Source organism: Lithobates pipiens, unplaced genomic scaffold, assembly GCF_037356315.1.
Source record: "Lithobates pipiens isolate NorthernLeopardFrog02 unplaced genomic scaffold, aLitPip1_a1.2 Scaffold_1, whole genome shotgun sequence".
NCBI lineage: Eukaryota > Metazoa > Chordata > Amphibia > Anura > Ranidae > Lithobates > Lithobates pipiens.
In genome coordinates this window covers 235,101,915-235,126,699 of record NW_027507685.1, presented here as the reverse complement: position 1 = coordinate 235,126,699, position 24,785 = coordinate 235,101,915, and the positions used below count along the sequence as shown (strand labels likewise).

General features: G+C 46.2%; 2 protein-coding genes across 7 annotated transcripts in view; one reads left to right on the top strand and one right to left on the bottom strand.

Moving 5' to 3' along the window:
* The window catches only part of RGL2 (ral guanine nucleotide dissociation stimulator like 2), a 105,736-nt gene extending 93,352 nt beyond the window's left edge, over nucleotides 1–12,384 (top strand). For 3 of the 6 annotated variants that reach the window (XM_077484695.1, XM_077484696.1, XM_077484697.1), the window contains 2 exons: nucleotides 7,891–7,999; nucleotides 11,745–12,380. In XM_077484695.1, coding sequence (XP_077340821.1) covers nucleotides 7,891–7,999; nucleotides 11,745–11,944 — 309 coding nt within the window. In that variant the 3' untranslated portion in view covers nucleotides 11,945–12,380. Of the gene's footprint in view, nucleotides 1–7,890; nucleotides 8,000–11,744 lie in introns of all 6 variants that reach the window. The other 3 variants (XM_077484694.1, XM_077484692.1, XM_077484698.1) reach the window with 3 other exon arrangements.
* Nucleotides 12,385–19,812: 7,428 nt separating this feature from the next.
* The window catches only part of PFDN6 (prefoldin subunit 6), a 38,970-nt gene continuing 33,997 nt past the window's right edge, over nucleotides 19,813–24,785 (bottom strand). Inside the window, exons 4-5 of the mRNA XM_077484691.1 lie at nucleotides 22,658–22,782; nucleotides 19,813–20,134 (exon numbers count right to left, since the gene is read on the bottom strand). Of these exons, the coding sequence (XP_077340817.1) occupies nucleotides 20,014–20,134; nucleotides 22,658–22,782 (246 nt within the window). The 3' untranslated portion in view covers nucleotides 19,813–20,013. The remainder of the gene's footprint in view (nucleotides 20,135–22,657; nucleotides 22,783–24,785) is intronic.

Sequence of the window (24,785 nt, the reverse complement as noted above, 5' to 3'; positions counted from 1 at the left end):
TTGAATCAGTGTTATGGGTTTCACAGGAGGAGCCGGGTCTAGGAGACCATCGGTAAATTCAAATTCATGCTCAGTGACAGAGCGGGAGATTGCTGCTCTGTGTGATCAGGATGTATTTCATGAGAATTGGTTAGGTGGTATTAAATCGGTGCTGATCGGGATGTATTTTATGGACACTCTGGTAAGGTTGCATTTCATGGGCGTGGATCAGAATGCATTTCATGGGCACTCTGGTAAGGGTGAATTTCATGGGCGCTGATCAGGATGCATTGTATGGGCACTCTGGTAAGGTTGCATTTCATGGGTGTGGATCAGGATGCATTTCATGGGCACTCTGGTAAGGTTGCATTACATGGGCGTGGATCAGGATGCATTTCATGAGAACTGGTAAGGGTTCATTTCATGGGCGCTGTTCAGGATGCATTTCACGAGAACTGGTAAGGCTGGATTTGGTGGGTACTGATAAGCTGAATTAGGTGAGCACTGATAAGCTGAATTAGGTGAGCACTGATAAGCTGAATTAGGTGAGCACTGATAAGCTGAATTAGGTGAGCACTGAAACGCTGAATTAGGTGAGCACTGAAACGCTGAATTAGGTGAGCACTGAAACGCTGAATTAGGTGAGCACTGATAAGCTGAATTAGGTGAGCACTGAAACGCTGAATTAGGTGAGCACTGATAAGCTGAATTAGGTGAGCACTGATAAGCTGAATTAGGTGAGCACTGATAAGGCTGCATTTGATGGGCACTGGTGAGGCTGCACTGATGGGCACAGGCATAATACACTCTTCAAATGTGATTTAAAATGCATGGTTTTCCCTTTTTTGAACAAGACAGTAACGATGTTATGCTGTTGGGCTGGTAAAACATTTTTTCTAGGGCTGGTTTTTATTCCCAGTCTGGCCCTGCCCCTGTCTCCACCCCCACCTTGTCTCAGCAGTCGGCAGCAAAGAGGCAAATACAACTCCTCCACCAGATCCTGCACTTCCCTGTGCAGTAGCAGCACCCCCCTCCAGCAGTTGGCAGAAGAGGGGGACTGAACTCATTCTACAGATCCTGAACCTCTGTGCAGCCGCAGCACCTCCTCATCTCCAAATCCCCTGGTTACAGCACTCAGCAGACTACAGTCCTCCTCCAGACCCTGCGCTTTCTGCTTCCCATCTCTGCCCCCAGATTTCTATGATGTAAGGGAGGGTGGGGGATTCTTGACTTCTGATGGTGGGGGGGCTCTTGACAGTTAATGTAAGGGGGGTGCTCTGGACATCTAGTCTTATAGATACTACTGGCCCTTTGGGGGCGACCATAATGCTAATGTGCCCCACAATGACATTTTAGTTTGACACCCCTGATCTACACAGATTACAATCAGTTTTGCACAAATCAATCAACACAACAGTATGGGGTCTAGTTATGTAAAAAAAATTGGTACACAAATGTCACAAACATTTGCTCACATCACGAATTCCGGCAGTATTTTACTTAAGGGAGACCTTCAGCCATTAAAATAACGTTAGTCTTTCTGGCCCCTCCCACTTCCTCTTCGATAATTGGAGATCATTGCCTTATTTAGTTTTAATGAATTGTGACCTTTTTTGTGCCGCACTTCTTTCTTTCTCACCTAGGAGAGAATGATGTTGCAGTTCCAGCTGTCTCCTGAGGTGTCTCCATAACGCAACTCAGAAGATAGTGTTGCTGACAGGCGCATGCACGCCACAGAATTCCACACAAACGCAGATACCGCGCATGACTTTGGGACATAGCAAGGTCCTTCAGCCCACCTACACACATATGGGGGTTTCCCGTGCATATGCACATACACTGCAGGTGTCAGGGTCCCAGATACTAGAGTGTGTGTGCATGCCTTAGAAATCCCTGTGCATACATCTGCTGGATCCCAAAGACTAGCTAGAGACTTGCAGCACACTCCAGGTATTCCAACGATAGTGGTAAGAGAAAGGAGGGGGAGGACCAGTATTTTGGGGGACCGAAGTCCCTCAATATGTTCATTTTCTATGATTGTCAGCTCCATCTAGTGGCCATATCTGTGGTCATTTCCTCACTGAGGTATTTCGGAAGCAAAATGCATTATGACCACTAGATGGGGATGAATATCATAGGAAATCAACATTTTAAAGGAGAAATGCAGTCTACTCACATAATTTGTAATAAAAACATCTTTGCCATTCTGAAGCTTTCCTTCAACCACTTTGCATATTATTTTATATATACTGTGATTCTGTACTTGCCAAATATGATGCAGAAATCTCCCTCCACGGAGTCTGGCTGCATCCATTTCAACTGTGGGCAGCTGAAGCTTCTGCCTGTTCACTTTCTGGATTTACACAGAGGCACACCTCCACCTCTGCAACTCCCATTTGCCCTCTTATGACTCATGCCCCTTCCCTTCCTGGCAAAAGCTCGAGAGAGAGAGCTGTGCATGATGTCATAGGCCTAGGCCAGTGGTCTTCAAACTGTGGCACAGGGGCCAGATGTGGCCCTTTGCTTGCTTTTATCTGGCCCCTGGGGCACTATTCCACCAACTGATACCAATAATGGGGTACCATTCTCCCTACTGACACCAGCAATGGGGAACAATTTCTCTTATTAAAATGAATGATGGGACACTGATGCTGGGGCATTTTCTACACCCACTAGCCACAGTCCGGCCCCCTTAAAGCCTGAAAGGACAGTAAATTGTCCCTTTGTTTAAAAAGTTTAGAGACCCCCTGGCCTAGGCTAATGACCAGACAAGAAACAGGAGGTGGGTTATATATTTTTTTTCTACTGGCAGAAAAAAAATGTTTTACTATCCAAAGTTAAAACAACAAGGGCAGAAGATTTAATAGATGGAAAGTTAAAAAAATTGCTGAAGGTCCGCTTTAAGCAAAATATGGCCTGAATTCATGATTCCTGGGTGAATTCTCGTGTATATATATATATATAAAATTAGGGCTGTTACTGATTACAATTTTTGTGTTCTATTAATCGATTTTCTTTTTTTTTTAATTGACTAATTTCAATTAATTATAACGCACATACACAGGGGAGGGCTGGCAGCCTTAGGCCTGGGGGGCAAGTCCAGTCAAGTGGCCCATTGAACCACTTAATCAGCTAGGTGAGTCCACTGGTTGGGGGGGGGGTGTTAGATAAGTCCGCTGGTGGGGGGAGGGTGTTAGATAAGTCTGCTGGTTGGGGGGGTGTTAGATAAGTCTGCTGGTGGGTGGGGATGGTGTTAGATAAGTCCGCTGGTTGGGGGGAGGGTGTTAGATAAGTCCACTGGTTGGGGGGAGGGTGTTAGATAAGTCTGCTGGTGGGGGGGGAGGGTGTCAAGTCCGCTGGTGGGGGGGAGGGTGTCAATTCCGCTGGTGGGGGGGAGGGTGTCAATTCCGCTGGTGGGGCGGAGGCTGTCAAGTCCGCTGGTGGGGCGGAGGCTGTCAAGTCCGCTGGTGGGGGGGAGGCTGTCAAGTCCGCTGGTGGGGGGGAGGCTGTCAAGTCCGCTGGTGGGGGGGAGGCTGTCAAGTCCGCTGGTGGGGGGGAGGCTGTCAAGTCCGCTGGTGGGGGGGAGGCTGTCAAGTCTGCTGGTGGGGGGGAGGCTGTCAAGTCTGCTGGTGGGGGGGAGGCTGTCAAGTCTGCTGGTGGGGGGGAGGCTGTCAAGTCCTCTGGTGGGGGGGAGGCTGTCAAGTCCTCTGGTGGGGGGGAGGCTGTCAAGTCCTCTGGTGGGGGGGAGGGTGTCAAGTCCTCTGGTGGGGGGGAGGGTGTCAAGTCCTTTGGTGGGGGGGAGGGTGTCAAGTCCGCTGTTGGGGGGGGGGGGGGGTGCTAGAAAAAAAAAACAACACACGCTGCCACTGCCAAAATTTTAAATTGTCATGATGACTATGCATTATTAATTAAATTTACAACTGAAGCAGATTAAGCTAGCCACTGCTCCCCATAAGCCCAGCAGGTCACGTGTGACGTGACGTTCTTGACGCCGGGCGTCCCCTCCCCTGACGTGCCACACACCTGGCCTGCCTCTGAGACTCCTGAGAGGTAGGAGTTGTAGTCTGCTGTGCTCACACCAGGGGCGTACCTAGAGCATTTTACACCCGGGGCGGATCCTATATCTGGCACCCCCCCCCCACCATAAAATGTAAAAACACCCACTGTGTCCCCTGCATACCTCTGCATCTTTCAATATCTTTTTGTCACTACTGTGTACCCCCCCTCTCCACAACTGCACCTCTGGACCCCTTTAAATTACACAGCACCCTGCATCTCTGGACCCCTTTACATTACACAGCACCCTGCACCTCTGGACCCTTTTACATTACACAGGACCTTGCGCCTAAGGACCTCTTTACATTACACAGCACCCTGCACCCCTTTACATTACACAGGACCTTGCACCCAAGGACCCAGGGGCGTAACTATAGGGGGTGCAGCAGTCGCGACCGCAACCAGGCCCTGTGATGCAGGGGGGCCCATGCAGCCCCCTCTACATATGGCCGGCAGCAGCATAGGCAGCTAGGGGTACCAGTGCACCATGCACACGGGTGGAGGGTGACTAGCAGAGCTCCATGCTCGACTATCGCACTGGCTGCTCTTCAGTTGTGCATTCCCTGCATGACCTGTGTCCCCAGCCGGCTCCTCAGAGTACCCCTCTCCTGCTCCAGTCCCGCGCCCCCCCGAGTCCGGCCTGCACTGCATACTTCTCCCGGGTAAACAAACTTTAGGCACACAGATGCAGTTCGGCCCTATGAGAGCCGGCTCCCCGGAGGACACTGTAGGCTTGTCTGCCAGCCCCCCTCCTCCCCCGTCATACACAGATGATGAAAGGTCTTTCTGGGAGATATGCTGATCACCCGTCCAGCACACTGGATGGAGCCCAGGTCAACATGGATGAGTGCGCGGCCTACAGCTTGGTCATGGTGAGTGAGAGGACCCCATCCCCCACACACCATTACATACCCCCTCCATCTCCCCCTGGGGACAGGGACCCCTTCTCACGTGGGGACAGGGACCCCTTCTCACCTGGGGGCAGTAACTTCATCTGCCCTGGAGAAAAGGACCTCATCTCTTCTGGGGACGGGGACCCCATCCTGCCTAGGGACAGTCCCCCAATGGGGCACCTAAAAATAAAATAAAAATAATTTAAAAAAACTACTGATACCAGTGGTGGAACTACAGGGCTCGCAAAGGTCATACCTGTGACCACGCCCTGGAGTTCCACCGCCGGACTCGGAGGGAAGGGCCCTGGCTGGGGTTCAGGGGGGCCCTTCATGGTTTCTTGCATCGGGGCCCTGAAGGTTCTAGTTACGCCACTGCAAGGACCTCTTTACATTACACAGCAGCCTGCACCTCTGGACCCCTTTACATTACACAGGACCTTGCACCTCTGGACCCCTTTACATTACACAGGACCTTGCACCTAAGGACCCCTTTACATTACAGAGCAGCCTGCACCTCTGGACCCCTTTACATTACACAGCAGCCTGCACCTCTGGACCCCTTTACATTACACAGCTCTTGTACCTCTGGACCCCTTTACATAACACAGCACCCTGAACCTCTGGACCCCTTTACATTACACAGCCCTTGTACCTCTGGACCCCTTTACATTACACAGCACCCTGCACCTCTGCACCCCTTTACATTACACAACTCCTCACAGCTCTGGACCCCCTGCATGTTACACAGACCCCCTACAGTGCAGACCCCCCTCCCTACCATACAGACCCCCATCTACAGGGTAGACCCCCCTACAGTACAGAATCCTCCCCTACAGTGCAGACCCTCCTACAGTACAGAATCGTCCCCTACAGTGCACACCCTCCTACAGTACAGACCCCTCCACCCTACAGCGCAGACCCCCCCTACAGTACAGACACCCCTACAGTATAGAATCCTCACCTACAGTACAGACCCCCCTACAGTGCCGACTCTTCCCCTACAGTACAGACCCCTCCCCCTATAGTGCAGGACCCCCTCTACAGTGCAGGACCCCCTCTACAGTGCAGGACCCCCCACAGTAAAGAAGGACCCATAATGTACCTCGAGCCAAAGGCAGTGGCATTGCAGGGGGGGGGGTGCGAGCAGCACCAGAGTGGAGTGACATCTGTCGGCTCAGTGATCCGGGACCCGGTGCAATAATCCTCTTCTCTCTGTGGTCGCATGACTCACGTCGCGCCATTCTGATCAGTCCCAGCAGTGGCTGTCACTCACAGCCGAGCAGAGTGAAGCCGCCTCCCCTTCCTCCTTTACGTCTACACAGTGCTGTGCATGGAGGAGGGGGAGGCGGCTTCACTCTGCTCGGCTGTGAGTGACAGCCGCTGTCGGGACTGATCAGAACGGCGCGACGTGAGTCACGCGACCAGAGAGAAGAGGATTATTGCACCGGGTCCCGGATCACTGAGCCGACAGATGTCACTCCACTCTGGTGCTGCTCGCACCTCCTCCCTGCAATGCCACTGCCTTTGGCTCGAGGTACATTATGGGTCCTTAGGTCCTTCTGTGACGGGTCCCGGCTGCCCGTCACAGCGTGAAAAAAAAAAGAAATGAACAAACAGCCAGCGGCCGTTTTACACATAATGTAGGCGCCGGCCTGGGGGGAAATTTCCACCCTGCCCCCCGGCCCAGCCCGCCCCTGCACATACAGATCCAACTACTTTTACCTGATCTCCTTGCATTGCAACTCTGCATTAGTCAGTGGTAAATGTGGTATACACTATATACAATCACCCGACACTAGTTAATTTCCACAATCCATGACTTAACTTCACAGTTCACACAAATACGTTTTAAATTCAAACTGTAGCACTGACATAAGTAATTTTTTTTTTTCCACAGTAGCGTGACAATCCCTCCACCTCCGGTCTAACTAATCACTCTCACCTTATGGCATGGACCCCTGTGCAAACAGGTGGTCATGCACGCGGGTATCAAAAGGGGTTAACATGGACCTTAAACTTCTCTCACGTCTCCTTAGATCTCAGCAAGGACGTCAGGTCATGGGTAGAAAGAAAAGATCTCAGTGATCACGGCTTAAGTATAAGATTTAATTTTTGTGTTCAAACACAAACTACTCATATAAAGATGATAAAAACCACAGCATGTAAAGCCGACAATCGTGTTAGTTCCGTAGGGCAGCAGCGGGCAGTCATGCGTAGCTCCTCCCCCGTATGCGTTAGGTTCAATCAGAACTTCGACGTCATCGACGTCCTTTGTTAGCAGACGGAGGGACTTGGGGAAGGGGGGGGGGGAGTACAGTGACGTTGATGTCCGTGACGTCACCGGATCTCCGACGGAACTCCCTGAAGCCAGCGGAGAGGTGAGTACCGATCAAAAAAATTAATCGAGGAATTAATCTTTCATTTCCACAGCCCTAATATATAATGCAGGCATACCCCACTTTTAAGTACACAATGGGGTTTATTTACTAAAGCTGCAAAATGCAAAAATCAGGCTCACTTCTGCATAGAAACCAATGATCTTCCAGGTTTTATTACCAAAGCTTAATTGAACAAGCTGGGGTTAGAAGCTCATTGGTTTCTATGCAGAAGTGAGCCAGATTTTTGCACAACCCCACTGTGTACTTAAAAGTGGGGGGTATATATATATATATATATATATATATATAGATATATAGATATAGATATAGATATATATATATATATATATATATATATATATATATATATAGATAGATATTCTTTTTATTATAAATGGATCCTGAAGTGTCTTTTAAATAAGATATAGATTCAATTGAATTTTGCAAATATGTGAAGAATCGTTTGATTGGATTTTTATATATATGGCCACCATATTGCTGAGAATCTGATTGGGTGTTGCAGGAAACGTATTTAAATTATTATTATTTTTTTTAAAGTGGAGCCCTTTGTGTTGCTATTTCAGATCAACAGCCAGGAAAAAGCTCCAGCAGTGATAGACCGCATCCTGAGAAAACATCATATGAACACACCGGGTTTACATGACCTCGTCCAGCTATTGCCAGGGAATAAAGGTCAGAAATACCAATTTTGTTCATGTGTGTAATGTGCTCATTATTCTGCAGCAAGTGCGTCACATTAACTCTTCATTTATTATCAACTACTAAGCCTGGGCACATGCTGTTATTTGAAGCCCATCTTTAGAGAAAGGAATGTTATTGCATTGGGGCTTCCCCCACATTGCTGGTTAAGGGCTAGGGGGGGGCGGGGGGACAAATTCCTCTTCTCCCTGATACTCCTGAAGCCCAGTGCTGGACTATGGCCTCTGCATGGCACTTGATGATGTCAGAGGACCTGCGACCATTGGAGCGTAGAGGAGAAAAGGCTGCCCAGAGGCTGGAGGAGAGTGGAGAAAGCCAGGAGGATTTCAAATTCCCGTACCAGTAAAGGGACGTCCCGGTGCCTGATGGCAGGAGATCGCGGGACTCTGGGAATAGTGGGACCAAGGGGGGCAGAGGGGATGGGCTCCAGTGTAAGTTTTTTTTCTTTTTTCTGCAAAGGTGAACTTAAAATGCTTTTCCCAGTCCTCTAGACCAGGGGTCTCCAAACTTTATAAACAAAGGGTCAGTTTATTGTCCTTTAAGGGGGGCAGACGGTGGCCATCAGGACTGGAAATTTTTCTGGCATCAGTGAAAGTAGGCATCACATTTGGTATTGGGTGGAGGAACATTGCCCCACTGTTGGTGTCAATGGGAGAAATGGTGCTCTATTGTTGGTATCAATGGGAGAAATGGTGCCCCATAGTTGGTGTCCATGGTGAAAAATAGTGCCCCATAGTTGGTGTCCATGGGGGAAAAATGGTGCCCCATAGTTGGTGTCCATGGGGAAAAATGGTGCCCCATAGTTGGTATCCATGGGGGAAAAATGGTGCCCCATAGTTGGTATCCATGGGGGGAAAATGGTGCCCCATAGTTGGTGTCCATGGGGGAAAAATGGTGCCCCATAGTTGGTGTCCATGGGGGAAAAATGGTGCCCCATAGTTGGTGTCCATGGGGGAAAAATGGTGCCCCATAGTTGGTGTCCATGGGGGAAAAATGGTGCCCCATAGTTGGTGTCCATGGGGGAAAAATGGTGCCCCATAGTTGGTGTCCATGGGGGAAAAATGGTGCCCCATAGTTGGTGTCCATGGGGGAAAAATGGTGCCCCATAGTTGGTGTCCATGGGGAAAAATGGTGCCCCATAGTTGGTGTCCATGGGGGAAAAATGGTGCCCCATAGTTGGTGTCCATGGGGGAAAAATGGTGCCCCATAGTTGGTGTCCATGGGGAAAAATGGTGCCCCATAGTTGGTGTCCATGGGGAAAAATGGTGCCCCATAGTTGGTGTCCATGGGAGAAATCCTCCCCTATTGGTGTCAGGTGGCAAAATAATATCTCATATCAGTGGGAGAAATAGTGCCCCAGGGGCTGGATAAAGGTAAGAAAAGGGCCGTAGTTTGGAGACCATTGCTCTAGACCTAAACCAGCATTTAACCCTTTGCATTGCAGGCCAATGCATGGGAGGATTAGTACTTTTCCTTGGAGTTCATCTGTAAATCTGGTGCTTAGCTCAATGTTACAGTGAGCACATAGAGAACCAATTACTACTAATGGATGGTTCTATACTCATGGTATGCAGCATTCTCTACCAGCCATCACACCCCCTTGCTGAATCAGTGTGACTATGTAAAGAGAGGGTTTAGAAAACATTTGGAATCCGAGACGCATTTAGTTAAAAATTGTAAAAAAAAAAAAATCCCCGTCATTTCTTCCCTTAAAATATATGCAAATGCACATTGTAAGAACAGGAAATATTATTTCATTATTCTATTTGCATTTTATTTAAAAAATGTTTTCTACCTATTTGTAAGTGTTTTATTTAGTGGCCACAAGACTGCACAGCCTTCTTTCAGCTGCATATTTTATTTATTTTTTTAATATTTGGGGAGCGTGCAAGTATAGGAAGTGGATGGGCAGTTGATGATTTGGCATTCAGTCAACTGCATGGCTCACCTGGCTACAAGCAGCTGCAGTTTGAAATTGAGACTCCTCCTGGGTGTGGCCATCAATTAACAAGGCAAGGCGGGGCAACTGAACAGATTATAGAAGATGCAGGCATGCCGTGCATCATTGCACCATCCTATATCTCCAAGAAGAACGAACGGAGATGCAAACTGAACAGATCTGCTTCTGTGCTTGGCATGGTCAGATTAGAAAAGGGAAGGGAGACTGGCAGAATTGAACAAATAAATGAATACATTTAATAAGATTGACATGGGGCACAGGCACATGACACTCCTGGAAGTGTTGAATGCTGAAAAGACTGGTGGAGGCGAGTGTAATTGCTCTTCTATTGCAGGGAACTGCTTTTCTATAACCTGATAGGTTTGCTTTGAGATCCGTGCCTCACCACTAGCACTTTTTGCACAGACTATAACGTTTTCTTTCATCGGCGAACACAGGAACCTCTGGAGCATAAACTCTGCCTATAGTTGGACAATACTATTAAAAAAATAATGGGGTACTCCCTGGTTCTGCAGTCGGCCGACACAGTGAACTCCTTCCTTAGTTCATGTGCTCTTTGTTTTTTTCCCTTTTATTAAAATTTTCCTTTTTGGTCCAGGGAGATTTGCCCTTTTTATGAGTCACACTTCCATTTTTATTATTCTTCTTTTTTTCCCCAGAGGACAATGTAAAAGTAATATTGGTCCCATCTTCAGGCGGAAGCCTAAGGCTCGGTTCACATATATGTGAATCAGAGGCATTTTTAACCATATCCAATTTGCATAACATGTGAATTGGACGGCTATGGTCCATTTCTGAAAGGGTCCTGTGCGATTTTGATCTGGTTTAGGTACAAATTCAAGTAAAAATCTGCACCTGAACCGATAAACAAAATCGGTCCGGACTGCAAACTGCAGCTGGACCTCTGTGAACCTAGCCCTAGGCTAGATGTGAGGATGGAAAGGATAACCCTTTCTCCATGGCCATTGAACACCACAACACCATCTACAAGCATTTACCTGCTTACCTGAAGCATTTTAGCTGACAAGCGCCATCCCTATCCTCCGCATTCCTTATGAGAGGCTTGTCTTGGGAAAATGCTACCCTTATACAGCACCAGGGTCTTGGATAAGTTGGCACCACCAGTGCGCCTGTATGGGGCCCAGGCAGCTGGCGATTGAGATGTGGGCAGGGAGGGTAATTTGGCACCACTGTGGTGGGGGGGGGGGGTTTACTGGAACTGATCCCCTGTATTGCTCTCTGCAGCAGCTGAAAGCTGGCTTCTTGTCTCCCTCCTGTTGGCTTTCAGCTGCTGCAGAGAGAGACGCATAGAGGATCTGTTGGAGATATGCATGTGATGTGTCATCTGGGGGGGGGGGGGTCAGCTACAAGAACCAGGACTAAAGAGCCTGCCCTGATGATGTGCCGTAGCTTATGCACTGTAGAGTTGCCAAGGCCTTCTGGGATGCCTGAGGTTAGTATTCCAGGAGGGTGTGAGCAACTTGCACAGGAATCCATGAAGTGTCAGTAGTCCAAAAATAAACCCCACAAAACTGGAAAGTCCGGGTGTGTGAGAGAAGGAGGGGAAGGACGGAGAATACAAGGGTGAAGCTCCGGCTTCAAGTAGTGAATACGTTATTACTGCCTTGGGGCATGCAGCTTCAGAACCAGTCAGCAATCACTCTTCTGCTTGATTGCTATGAGTTACTACACCTTTAACCTTGCCTTTGTTCTCGCTGTTGCCCAAATAATTAATTATACCAACGTTTCTTTTTACAGAGTTGGTCTTTCCAGGGACAGCAAACGTCTTTTATGCAATGAGTTCGGCTAGCATGGATTTCTTGGTCCGTCCACAGCAAACCACCACAACGCCTCCCGCCGAGGCTAAACTGCATCACCACCACCACCGGGTACAAATTAATGCCACCTATCCCAAAATCAAGGCCAAGGCTGGAGACCTGGCAAGGTCCCTCTTCTAACTGGCCATTCCATGAGTGGAGCTTCAAAAAGGACACTATTTTCTCTTGTTACAATGGACGCATGTTGAAGGAAAGCCCCGAACGCAACGTGTATGCCATGAAGCCTTCAGAATCACTCCAGCTCAGGATAAGGTGCTCTTACTGCTTTACCCAAAGTGGCCTTTTACTGGGGACGATTAATGGTGTTGAGACATCGGTTTTAACACAGCTGATAGGAAAGTGCCGTCACAAGCCTTCCATCAGCAGGAAATGGTGCAATTTTATCATTTATGTGACATCACTGCACCCCCGCCTAGAAGTGATGTCACACTGCAAGTTATAACATTGCTGCTCAAACCTTCATACACTAGCATCAAAAACACTATGTACTGTTATTTTTATGTATTTCTGTCTGTCACTTTTTATCTATGTAAAATAAAAAACTTAAAAAAAAAATTCCAAACGCTAGTTGCCATGTGCCTGTAAGGTAAATGCTCTTCAGAGCTTGTAGAACCAGCAAATTCCAGCAGACAACAAACCTACAAAAGTTCTGTGCAGTGCCTAAAGCAAACATGCTTTAGGCTCGGTTCACACCTCTGCATTTTTTTTATGCTTTTTGCAGAAACGCACTACAGTCCATTTAACATGGTCTCCTATGGGACACGTTCACATCTATGTTTTTTTTTTTTTTTTTTCAGCTGCTGTGTTTTTGGAAAGCAAAACGGTGCGTTTATGGTTCAATAGACTTTAGTGGAGAAGCTGCAGAAAAGTATGTAGTGCGTTTTTTAATCCACCCAACAATTTGGCTCCGCAAAAAAAAAAAAAAAAGCACTGCCGAAACGGATCAAAAGCAAACTGCATAGGTGTGAACCAGGCCTTAGGGTGTGGAAGTGAGTCACACGGAAGGTACTTTTCCTGCTGCCAGCTTACAACTTAAAAGTACAGGTATACGTAATAGGTTCGCAAGTGCTCCTGTGTTATTAAACAGCCAAATTAAACAGAGCTTGGAGCTTTAGATAATAAGAGATGGGTAGAGAAGGTAGGAACTTATTATAAATGGCTGCAGGGTACATTGGTAGGGCATGATTGTAGTGGTTGTAAAGGTTTAAGGTTTAAGGTTTTTTACCTTCATGCATTAAGGTAAAAAATTGTGCCACGAGCGGGCACAATTTTGAAGCGTGACATGTTGGGTATCAATTTACAATGTAACATTATCTTTCACAATATAAAAAAAATTGGAGTAACTTCACTGCCATCTTTTTTTTTTTTTTTTTTTTTAACTCAAGAAAGTGAATTATTTCCAAAAAAAAGTGCGCTTGTAAGACCACTGCGAAAATACGGTGTGAAAGTATTGCAATGACCGCCATTTTATTCTCTAGGGTGTTAGAAAAAAATAAATAATAAGAATATTTGGGGGTTCCAAGTAATATTCTGGCAAAAAAAAATTTTTTTTAAACATATAAACACCTAAATTCCAAAATGAGGCTAGTCCTTAAGTGGTTAAAGAAATTAACCAGAAGGCCTCACTAAAAATAGTAAGGGGGGGAACAAAAAAAATTTAAAAAAACTTACAAAATATAAAACAAATATCACTGTAAAAATAGTGCTATAAAACGAATCCATGGCGATTAAATAAAAGACATCCACATTTATTAAATTTTCCATATGCATCTGATTGCTGCAGAAAAACTCTGATATGTAGATTCTATATCAAAGTCCTTATACCATGATCATAAACAAAACCCCAGTGTGAACTGCCTGCTCACCTTCCAAGAGTTTTCAGACAAAAATCCTAATGGTGGTCAGCCTTTGTGTGTTCCAATCCTGGACCATAGTGCAGAGTTTTCCTGTACTTCTCCAAAAGTAATTTAACTTCTTCAGGATAAGTTGGATCTCAGAACAATTAACATCATCACGCAAGATTACTTCATACTAAGTGGAAGCAGTTTATTAGCAAACACTCAAATTTGCCTCAATATATAAAGCATATTGAACGATCAACATAAAATTGTAACTCTCCATCTCACTACCCATCTAGTGTGTTCAGCATAAACAAATAATGGGACGTGTCGTCACCGGCTTCTTCTGACACGTTGCGTTACATGTCACGTGACTTTCTCAAGGGAAATGAAGCCATGTGACGAACATAACGGATTATAAGCCATAATTTGTGTATGGGTTGCCATGGTGACGTGGGAATCATTAGATCATACCAATCCCATTAATAGATAAACTACATTGATTTACAGGTATATTATACATAAAAACTTTATAACCATAATCATTTTAAAACTATCTGCAAGGGCCAATTTTAAACCCAATAATTAGTACAAAAAAATAAAAAAAAAGCAGAAATATATTAAATACAATTTTTAAGCAGACTCCATATAGTGGTCAATTTAAAAAAAAAAAAAATGATAGGATAAAAATACGATATGAACAAGATTAATACTATTAATTCCCTATGATGATATTGTAATAAAAATCAACCACTTAAAAATTGGTAATAAAACAATTTAAATCAATATTCAATCCAGATGGCAAGAGTACCAAGCTCAAAAAGCAACAACCCCTCAGTATGCTACTGCAGCCTCAGTACGTCAACAAGCAGTATAACGTAAAGAAAAATATGAGGGGCGGGTGCTGTGTCAGTCGGTGAATTACAGAGAAAAGGATTTTACGGTGAGTACAAAAAAAATCCTATTTTCTCTTATATTCACCGACGGACACATCTTCTCTCTTTAGACCATTGGGACGTCCCCAAGCAGTGCCAAAACGAGGGGTGGGAAAACAGCATAAAACTTCACCCACCATGGCATGTGGGAGCTCGTACAAACTTTACCCACAAAAAAACAGGGTGCTCCTCAACGGAGAAGCACTACCCTCAAACCGCACAAATAAAGTGTGGTAACGAATGCAACAGCGCATTAACTTAAAAAGGTACTGCGTTTTTACCCCAAAAAAACAGGAAAAAAAATTGCATATGCAATTGCAACTATACAGCCGCCTGCAAAACTTTGCGGCCAAAAACAGGCATCATCCGATGCACTGACATCTACCTTGTAGAACTTTGTAAACGCGTGGACAGACGACTGGGTCGCCGCTTTACACGCTTGAGCGACAGACGCTTGATGTCGGAAGGTCCAAGACGTTCCGATTGCCCTTGTGGAGTGGGCCGTGACCGGAGAGGGGGGCACCTGCCTGTTCAAGGCGTAGGCTTGTACTACAATCTGTCTGATCCACTTGGAAATGGGCGCCAACGAGACCGCCATGCCTTTCTTGGACCAGCCACTGAAACAAAACAGTGAGTCTGACTTCCGGAAGGGAACCGTGGCAGACAAATACACCTTCAGAGCCTGAACCACGTCCAGAGCATGAAGGGCCACCTCCTTAGGATGTGTTGGCTTAGGACACAACGATGGCAACACAATGTCCTCATTGATGTGAAACGCAGAGACTACCTTCAGCAGAAAAGACAGTTGAGGACACAACACCACCTTATCCTTGTGGATAACCAGATAAGGCGACTTGCAGGACAAGGCCGCCAGTTCTGAAACCCTCCTGGCTGATGTGATGGCCACCAGAAAGACCGCTTTCTGGGAAAGAGTCAACAGGGGAAACTGATATTTTCAAATGGCGGTTACTGAAGCGCAGACGATACCAGGTTCAGATCCCACGGGGGTAACAGTGGACGCACCGGAGGGACTACATGTCGCACCCCTTGAGCAAAAATACTCTAGAGAGTGAGACGCAAGGGGTCGCTGAAAAAGGACAGCCAAAGCTGATATTTGTCCTTCAATGGTGCTTAACACCAATTTCTGGTCCACCCCTTGCTGAAGAAACAGGATCCTGGATTAGAAAAGGAGCGCGGATGCCATCCTCTCCTAACACATGGAGATGTAGGCCTTCCAGGTACGAAGATATATCTTCCGAGAAGATTTCCGTGCTCTCAACATAGTTGGCATCACCGGGTCTGACAGACCCCAGTTCCACAACACTTGGCTCTCAATAGCCATGCCGTTAAAGCCAGCAATGGTAAAGCAGAATGAAGAATTGGACCTAGAGACAGAAGGTCCTCTCGCAAAGGCACTGCCACCAGGCGCACTAGGTCTGTGTTCCAAGGATGCTGAGGCCAATCTGGGGCAACCAGTATTAATGGGATGCCCTCGGCTTCCACTCTGAGAAGCAGATGCGGTACCAGTTTTAGTGGAGGAAAGGCGTAGCTGGTACCGATCCCACGGAGCCACCAGCACGTCTGCCCACGGATCTCTTGTCCTGGACATGAATCACAGCAACTTCTAATGGAGATGGGAGGCCAGAAGATACACATCTTAGATAGTCCGCCTGCCAGTTCTCCACACCGGGATGTAAATGGCAGACAGGGCCAGTACATGTCGCTCTGCCCACCAAAGTATGTGAGCGACCTCCTGTGTGGCGGCCGAGCTTCTTGTTCCTCCTTGGTGATAGACGGATGGCACAGCAGTGGCTTTGTCTGACTGGATCCTGATCGGATGCCCTTGCTGTCTCATTGACCATGTGGAGAGGCATAGCCTGATCGCTCTCAGTTCAAGCAGATTGATCGGCAATTTGGATCCTCCGTCGACCAGAGGCCCTGAGTCGACTGAACTCCCATCACTCCACCCCAGCCAAATAGGCTGGTATCTGGTGCGATCACCGTCCATTTCAGAGGTAGGAACAACTTCCCGGACTGAAGCGCCGGGGACCTCAGCCACCAGATTAGGAAACCCCTGACTAACTGGCTCACCTGGATCTGTCGATCCAGGGACAACAGAGATCTGTCCCACTTTGTCAAGATCTCCTTCTGCAGGACTCTGGTGTGGAACTGGGCATATGGTACTCGCATGCAGAAGCGCAGCGACATACACTTGCGGTTCATTAGCAGTTTTACCGTGGCTCTGAGTCTGCAGCTTGTCTGAAGGGAGAAACACTCTAATTTCCCCGGAGTCCAGCAGCAAGCCTAGGTACAACAAACAGACGAAAAAGCCGTTTGTGAGCAGAAAAAGAGGTCCCTTGCCTACGGCATGGCTCCTTAGCCTTCCTGGCCTGTGGGAGTAGAGTACTCTTACCACTTGTGGCATTCTTAATTGCCAAGGAAGGGAAGCTCCGTCAGGGCTTTTTTAGATGCCTGGTCAGCAGACCAGCATTTCAACCAAATCAGGCACCTCAGCACCACTGCTGACACTGAAGCCCTGGATAAAACGAGGGAGCGTATCCAGGGCCGCGTCACAAACGTACTTAAGGTCTTGCACTACTTGGTCTGCTAGTTCCACGCAGACAGGAGAAGCCTGTTCTCCCAATTTGCAGTGCAACAGTTTTGCCCACTCAGTGTCTGCGACACAAGTGCGGATGCCAGTACCGGTCACATGGTTGACCCCACAACCGTAAACAAGGAGCGGGCCACTGCCTCGGCCTTCCTGTCCGTGGGATCCTTAAATGCAGGAGTCCCCTCTACCGGGATCGTGGTTACTTTATTTAACCTGGATGGGGGGGGGGGGGGGGGGGGGTCCATGACCGGAGGAGTCTACCACTTTTTGAGAAGGCTTTCCTCAAAAGGGGTAATGCACCGCCATGTATTTGGGGACCGAAAGGTCCGTTGCGGTCGACCCCATTCCGTGTAAATTAACTTGTCAAAATAAGTCAGAAACAGGAACACCTTAGGTGAATGGCTGGCTTACATTAGATTTTATTTCATGCAGAATGGAAGGAGTGGTATGTGTGTATATATATTTTGCAATGTCCATGTTCTTTGCAATATGTCAATATGTAGGGAGAACAAAACATCCTATGTGGAAGAGAATACAAGAACACATACAAAACATTAGGAATGTTTTTTTTTTTTTTTTTTTTTAAAACATAGCATCTCCAGACACTTCGCACAACATCATAATAAAAACCCCACAGGGCTCACGTTCTGAACAATTGATATATAAACCCCACTGGAGGGGGAGCAATAGGGTCAGAGAAAGTAAATGTGAATCCAGGTGGCTTTTTGAGCTTGGTACTCTTTTGCCATCTGGATTTAAATGGTTTTATTTCCAATTTTTTAATGGTTGATTTTTATTACTATTAATTCCCTATGATGATATTGTATTAATCTTGTTCCTATTCAATTTTTACCATGTCATTTTTTAAATTGACCACTAGATGGAGTCTGCTTAATTGTATTTTATATTTCTGTTTTTTTTTTTTAGTACTAATTATTGGGTTTAAAAAATTGGCCCTTGCAGGGAATTGTAAAATTATTATCTTAATAAATGATAACGTTATGTAAAATATACCTGTAAATCAATAATAGTAGTTTATCTATAAACATGATTGACTGTATGATGAGCAAATGATTCTCATGTCACCATAGCAACCCATACACAAATTGTGGCTTATAATCTGTCACATGGCTTCATTTCCCTTGAGAAAGTCACGTGACCTGTGACGTAACACATCGTGAGGAGCCGGTGACTACACTTTCGGGTGTTTATGCCGAACACGCCGCTGGATGTGTAGTGAGGAGGAGAGCTACACTATTTACGTTGTATATTGAGGCAAATGTGAGTGTTTACTTTATACTAAGTGGAAGCAATAAGTTTACTAGCAATCTTGCGTGATTAGGTTATGTTAATTGTTTTGAGAATCAACTTATCCTGGAGAAGTTAAAATTGACTTTTGTAGAAATCCAGGAAAACTGTTTGCACTATGATCCAGGATCGGAACGCGCAACGGCTGACCATCATAAGGATTTGTGGCTAAGAACCCTTGGAAGGCGAGCAGGCACTTCACACGGAGGTGGTGGTGACTGTCTGCACTTTTTTCATTTTGGAGTTTTGTTTATGATCATGGTATAAGGACTCTGATACAGAATCTACATATCAGAGTTTTTCTGCAGCAATCAGATGTGTATGGGAAATGGAATACACGTGGTTGTTTTATTTATCACTGTGGATTTGTTTTATAGGTTCTAGTGCACTATTAACCAAATATTACATTTATTATATGTGGTGTTAGCGCACATTAGAATAGTTGCAGCTGAATTTTATTTTGGTAGTTACGATTATTCATAGCGCTGGAGTTTCCCCATTTGTATTTACTGTAAAAAAAGAAATTATATATATATATATATATATATATATATATATATATATATATATATATATATATATATATATATATATTATACACACACATACATACACTACCTTCAAAGTGGACGATGTCAGTAGTTTATTTTTATTAGGAGTTGGGGGGGCTTTGGTGAAATATCAAGGGTCTATAAAACAAACCCCTGATGTCTCACATTTGAAACAGAGAAAGACTGAGGACAGAGATTCCCCCAGTCCCAGCACACAGGGGGGTGAAAGAAGAAAAAGAGGGACCTGGAGAGGAGAGGCAGCATTCAGTGGAACCAATGGCTGTACTTTGCTCCCTGCAGCCGCTGAATGCTGGAGGAGGGAGAGGAAGAGAAAAGTGGTCTTTCAATGGCTGCAGGGAGGGATCCGATCAGATCCACTAAATGCTGCATCTCCCCCTCCAGGTTCCGGGGTCACCAACAAAGGGAGGCAATCTACCCATCACCTGCATGCGATTGACAGGTTGCTGACCCCCTGATCTAGACCTTCTCTTTCTAGCCTGACCCTTTCATTCATTGAATTTCAGTTTTTTCAAAAATCACATGGGGGTGTTACCTAGGGTGGTCTGCTATTTTCAGGAAGCTATGTACCTGCCCCTCTCAGCAATCATGTGACCCAGGGATGATAGAGAGTGTGTGTGTCACCTTCTCATGTGCTTTGTAAAAGGATATAAAACACAATCTAAAACAAAAATATTTAATTTTCACTGAACCCGAATGAGTTAATGAAACATCACATTACTCAGAATTGGTGTAACATGTAATCAGCATGTTTAATTGCATGTAAGCTTACAAGAAAGTCAACACTTGCTTTTTCAGTGGGAAAATAGCAAAAATGGACAAAACAGTGGCTCGCTGGGGATGGGAAGCTCTGGGCCGACATCAGGAGAACCCCTCCTAAAGAGTACATAAATAAAGTAAAACAATAGACCATTCTCTACATCCCGTCTTAGGCCTTGACCGGTCCCTTTATCTGCGTCCGCTGATACTCCTGCTGCAGTTTAGTGAGGGAGGCACGTTGCTGGTCTGACTTCTGTTCCAAATCCTTCAGCATCGTCTCATATCGCTTACTGAGAGAAAAAAAATAAAAATGAGACTACTGTTATATGGGGTACACCGCCATAGAGGTTCTAAACTGCTATTTGTATCACAGATTCATCAGGAATGCTGCTGCCCTAAAATACAGATGGGCTGTAGAAGAGGCTACATTTCTGAAAGTATATTTGAAATTTACTAATCAAAATAAGGGGCAGCGCGTGTGTGTGCGTACACCTTAAAAAAGTATTCATACCCCTTCAAAATTTTCCATATTTTGTCATGTTACAACCAAAAACAAATGTATTTTATTGGGATTGTATGTGATAGACCAACACAAAGTGGCACATAGTGTGTGTGTGTGTGTGTGTGTGTGTGTGTGTGTGTGTGTGTGTGTGTGTGTGTGTGTGTGTGTGTGTCAAAAATAAATAAATAAATAAATAAACAGAGCCTTGAGCAAGATGCCACAAGGGCAAGCTATAGATGTACCTGTTAAGGCTTCGTTCACCCCTATGCAGGCCGCATTTGGACACAGCAGCATGGGCATTTAAATTGGCTGCTGTGCCTACGTTACCCACAGAAAAAAAAAAAAGTGCATACACCTCTTTCAAAATGCAGCTGAACGAAGAAGAAATGAACCTAACATAAGATCACTGTGTCTGGAGCCATCTTTGAAACCGGCACTCCTCATCACTATAGATGTAATCGCAGCATCTGAAGCCGACACCCCATTCTCGTGGCTTTTTCATTAAATGATTCATGAATTTTGAACAAGTATGAAGTGCAAATCTCTTGTTCAGACCAGTGTAGCTTGTGAAACCAGTATATGTATTTACACATACACAGTATCTCACACAAGTGAGTACACACTAGAGGTCGGCTGATGCCCATATTTAGAAATCGCAGCGGCCGATGGCCAATATACGATACCGATTTTTTTTTGGGCCGATATGTTAGGCCGTCCCCCCCCCCCCCCGTCTCATAAAATCTAACAGTTATACACCTTTCACACTGGGGTGTTTTTCAGGCGCTTTTGGGCTAAAAATAGTGCCTGTAAAGTGCCTGCAAAACAACTCCTCTGCAGTGAGTGTGAAAGCCCCGAGTGCTTTCACATTGAGGTGATGCGCTGGCAGGACATTTTTTTTTTTTAAAGTCCTGCAAGCAGCATCTTTGGAGCGGCGTATACCGCTCTTCCACCACTCCTGCCCATTGAAATGATTGAAATCTCATTGCAGGCACTATGGCAGCGGCGCTTCACGGGCGTATTTAACCCCTTCCGGCCGCTAGCTGGTTTATAAGTGCCCCGCTAGCAGCCAAATAGCGCCACTAAAATGACGGTAGAGTGCCGCTAAAACTAGCAGCGTTTTACGGTCAACGCCTGCCCGCTCCAGTGTGAAAGCAGCCTTCAGTAATAAGTGATACAGAACATTTCTTACATTTAAACATTAAACAAAACAAACCTCCAATTAGTTAATTTGTATGTATAATTTAGATTAAAAACAAAAAAAAAATGGGCTAACTTTACTGTTTTATTTTATTTTTAAATCATTAGTGTATTTTTTCCCAAAAAAATTGCGTTTGAAAGACCTCTGCGCAAATACCGTGTGACATAAAATATTGCAACAACCGCTATTTTATTCCCAAGGGTCTCTGCTAAAAAATATATATAATTTTTGGGGGTTCCAAGTGATTTTCTAGCAGAAAATACAGGAGTTCAGTCCATTGAAGAAGAAACATTGCATCTCTTTGATCTTTTCTTGGCAGAATGCCCAGAGAGGAGGAAAGTCACGCCACAGATTAAGTTCAGGCAACTTGCATTGACTTCTATTACAGAAGTCTTTTGCAAGTCGCCCTGAAGATATAAATCAGCCTTTTTTATTAGCACAATCGGCCGATGCCGATTAAAAAAATAAATAAATATCAGCCGATATATCGGTCGACCTCTAGTACACAACTCACATTTTTGTAAATATTTTATTACATCTTTTCATGTGACAACACTGAAGAAATGAGGGTAAAGGTGATGGACTGGCCAAGCATGTATCCAGATCTAAACCCTATTGAGCATCTGTAGGTTATCCTCAAAAGGAAGGCGGAGGAGTGCAAGGTCTCCAACATCCACCAGCCTCCTGATGTTGTCATGGAAGAGGACTGCAGTGGCAACCTGTGAGGCTCTGGTGAACTACATGCCCAAGAGGGTTAAGGCAGTGCTGGAAAATAATGGTGGCTACACAGAATATTGACACTTTGGGGCATTTTCACTTAGGGGTGTACTCACTTTTGTTGCCAGCAGTTTAGACATTAATGGCTGTGCGAGTTATTTTGAGGGGACACCAAATGTACACTGTTATACAAGCACTATTTTACATTGTAGCTCATTTGCCATGCATAGAGTAACACATTAACATGAATATGCTGCCCTATGTGTGAAGCACCACAATGCGCACAAAATGTGTGATGCCCGACGCCAGGCAAAGTAACGTAAATGCACATGAGGCTTTGGCATGAAACTGGAGAAAATTAGGATAAATCCTTACAGAATAAGTGTTGGTACTCACATTTCTCCGTTTATATACTGCAACCTCTTTTCCACTGTGGATTTGGCTTCTTCCAGGTCTTGTTTTACCAGCACTGGTCCGATAAGCTTATACACTGTATTACTGTCATCCAGCACACCCAACTCCTGCAGATACATGCAACATTTAAAGGCATTAATTACAGCCATATGCAAATGAGTCAGAACTAATTGTGAGAAAAATGTGTGTACCTTTCCTAACTGCATGAAAAAAATTTAAAAAAAAAGTATCAAACACAAAGCAGCGCTAGTGAACAACATCAAATGGTAATCTGAAACATAGAACTGAGAACAAAGAGTCCAAATAATCGTGCAAGGAAATGTCACAGTCTGCATAAGCGACTCCTTTCACCCAAACGTGTCTCTATCGACGGGTACCAATGCACACTCACCAGATGGTATTGCTGTCTAAATTATAGGACAGCAGGAAAGGCATAGATGTATGATCCTATGACCAGGAAATCAGTGCGTCTCCTTGTGAGTTTTCCACTAAAGGGATACAATCTTTGTTCAAAGTAGAAATCAATTGCGGGGCGTGGCCTAGACATGCAGGAGTGAGGACGCTTTTTTCAGGAGCTCCCGGTCCGTGACCCCTCCGCAAGCCGGTACCTTCCTATGATCGCACATTTCGGCATCGCCGACATCCCCGCACGACAGCGGAACCCTGCCAGCCGAGCGGAGCCCTCCACTGCAGCGATGGACAAGTATTTAGTCCCGCTGCAGCCTCCAGTCTCCACGCCGGATCCATCCAAGATGGCGCCCGCGGCCTCCGGGACATGAGGCACAAGGAGCAGGTGAGCGTGTAACTCTGCAGGGACACGACCTGCCGCCGTTCTCCCCACCGAGTGACTTGTCCCCATGCCTCCCCCGCTCACTGTCTATGGCCTCGCTGGACAGCCCAAACCGCAGCAGCCTGCCACCCTGGTTTCCCCTTAACTCGCAACTGTCCCAGAGACCCTCTAGCAGTGGATGCCTCACCCCCAGACTGCATGACCAGGCTACTCCTGCCTCAGCCATACAGGGGGCCAATCTGCTGCCCACTCCTCAGGCATTGATGGGAGACACAACCATACTGACTTTGCTGCAAAACCTTCCCACTAAGGAGGATTTTAGTTGTATGGCAGCCAGGATTGAGACGACCCTGCGTCAGGAAATCGCAGGGGTCAAACGTGATGTGTCAGCTACGAACGAGCGAGTGACCACCTTGACATCAGATGTTACCTCACTGACCACTAATGTTTCTGACCTGAAAGTCGCTCATGATACCCTTGCTGACAGAGTTGCAACTTCTAGTAGATGACCTTGAGAATCGCAATCGCAGACGTAACATCAGGATCAGAGACTTGCCCGAAGCCACGGGCCAAGCAGACCTCAAAGCCACAGTTACTGCTATATTTAACGCCTGTCTGGACCGCGCTGCTGACACGGTAATAGCCATTGATAGAGTCCACAGGACCCTGGGTCCCAGGAACCCCACGGAGAACCGGCCACGTGACGTATTATGCTGTCTCCACAACTACTCGGTTAGGGAGGATATCCTGCAAGCGGCGTGGCGCAAAGGCAGCATTGATTGGGGCCCAAGTCACCCTTCTGCCAGATATTTCCCGCAAGATCCTCCAGATGAGATGCTGTCTGCGACCCCTTTTGGAACACCTCACTGAACGGCGGATACCATACAAGTGGGGTCATCCGTTCCACCTCATAGTGCGCAGAAATGGGAGACCTCTGGCACTACGACACCCCTCTGAGGTCCCGTCCTTCCTGGAGGCATTGGACCTGCCCCCGGTTCCGATCCCAGACTGGTTGGCCCCGGTCGTTCCTCTGGGAGCCGTGGCCCCGACGAGCAACCCCTCAAATAGGCCGCAGAGAGGGAGACGCCACCGTCGACCCCAACGTCAACGATCGCAGGCTCCTCAAGATCGTGAACTCTGAAAGAGCACAGTAGTTTACCCGCTGTACCTGTGTTACACCCCTTTTTCCTTTTTTTTTTCTTTTCTTTATTGTTTACTTTTTCTCTATCCATATAGGTGGCTGGAACATCCAGCTTAGTGTTCTACACCTTGCAACGGATCATTGCCCCCGGCGGCCCCACACGGGGAGAGGAGAGACAT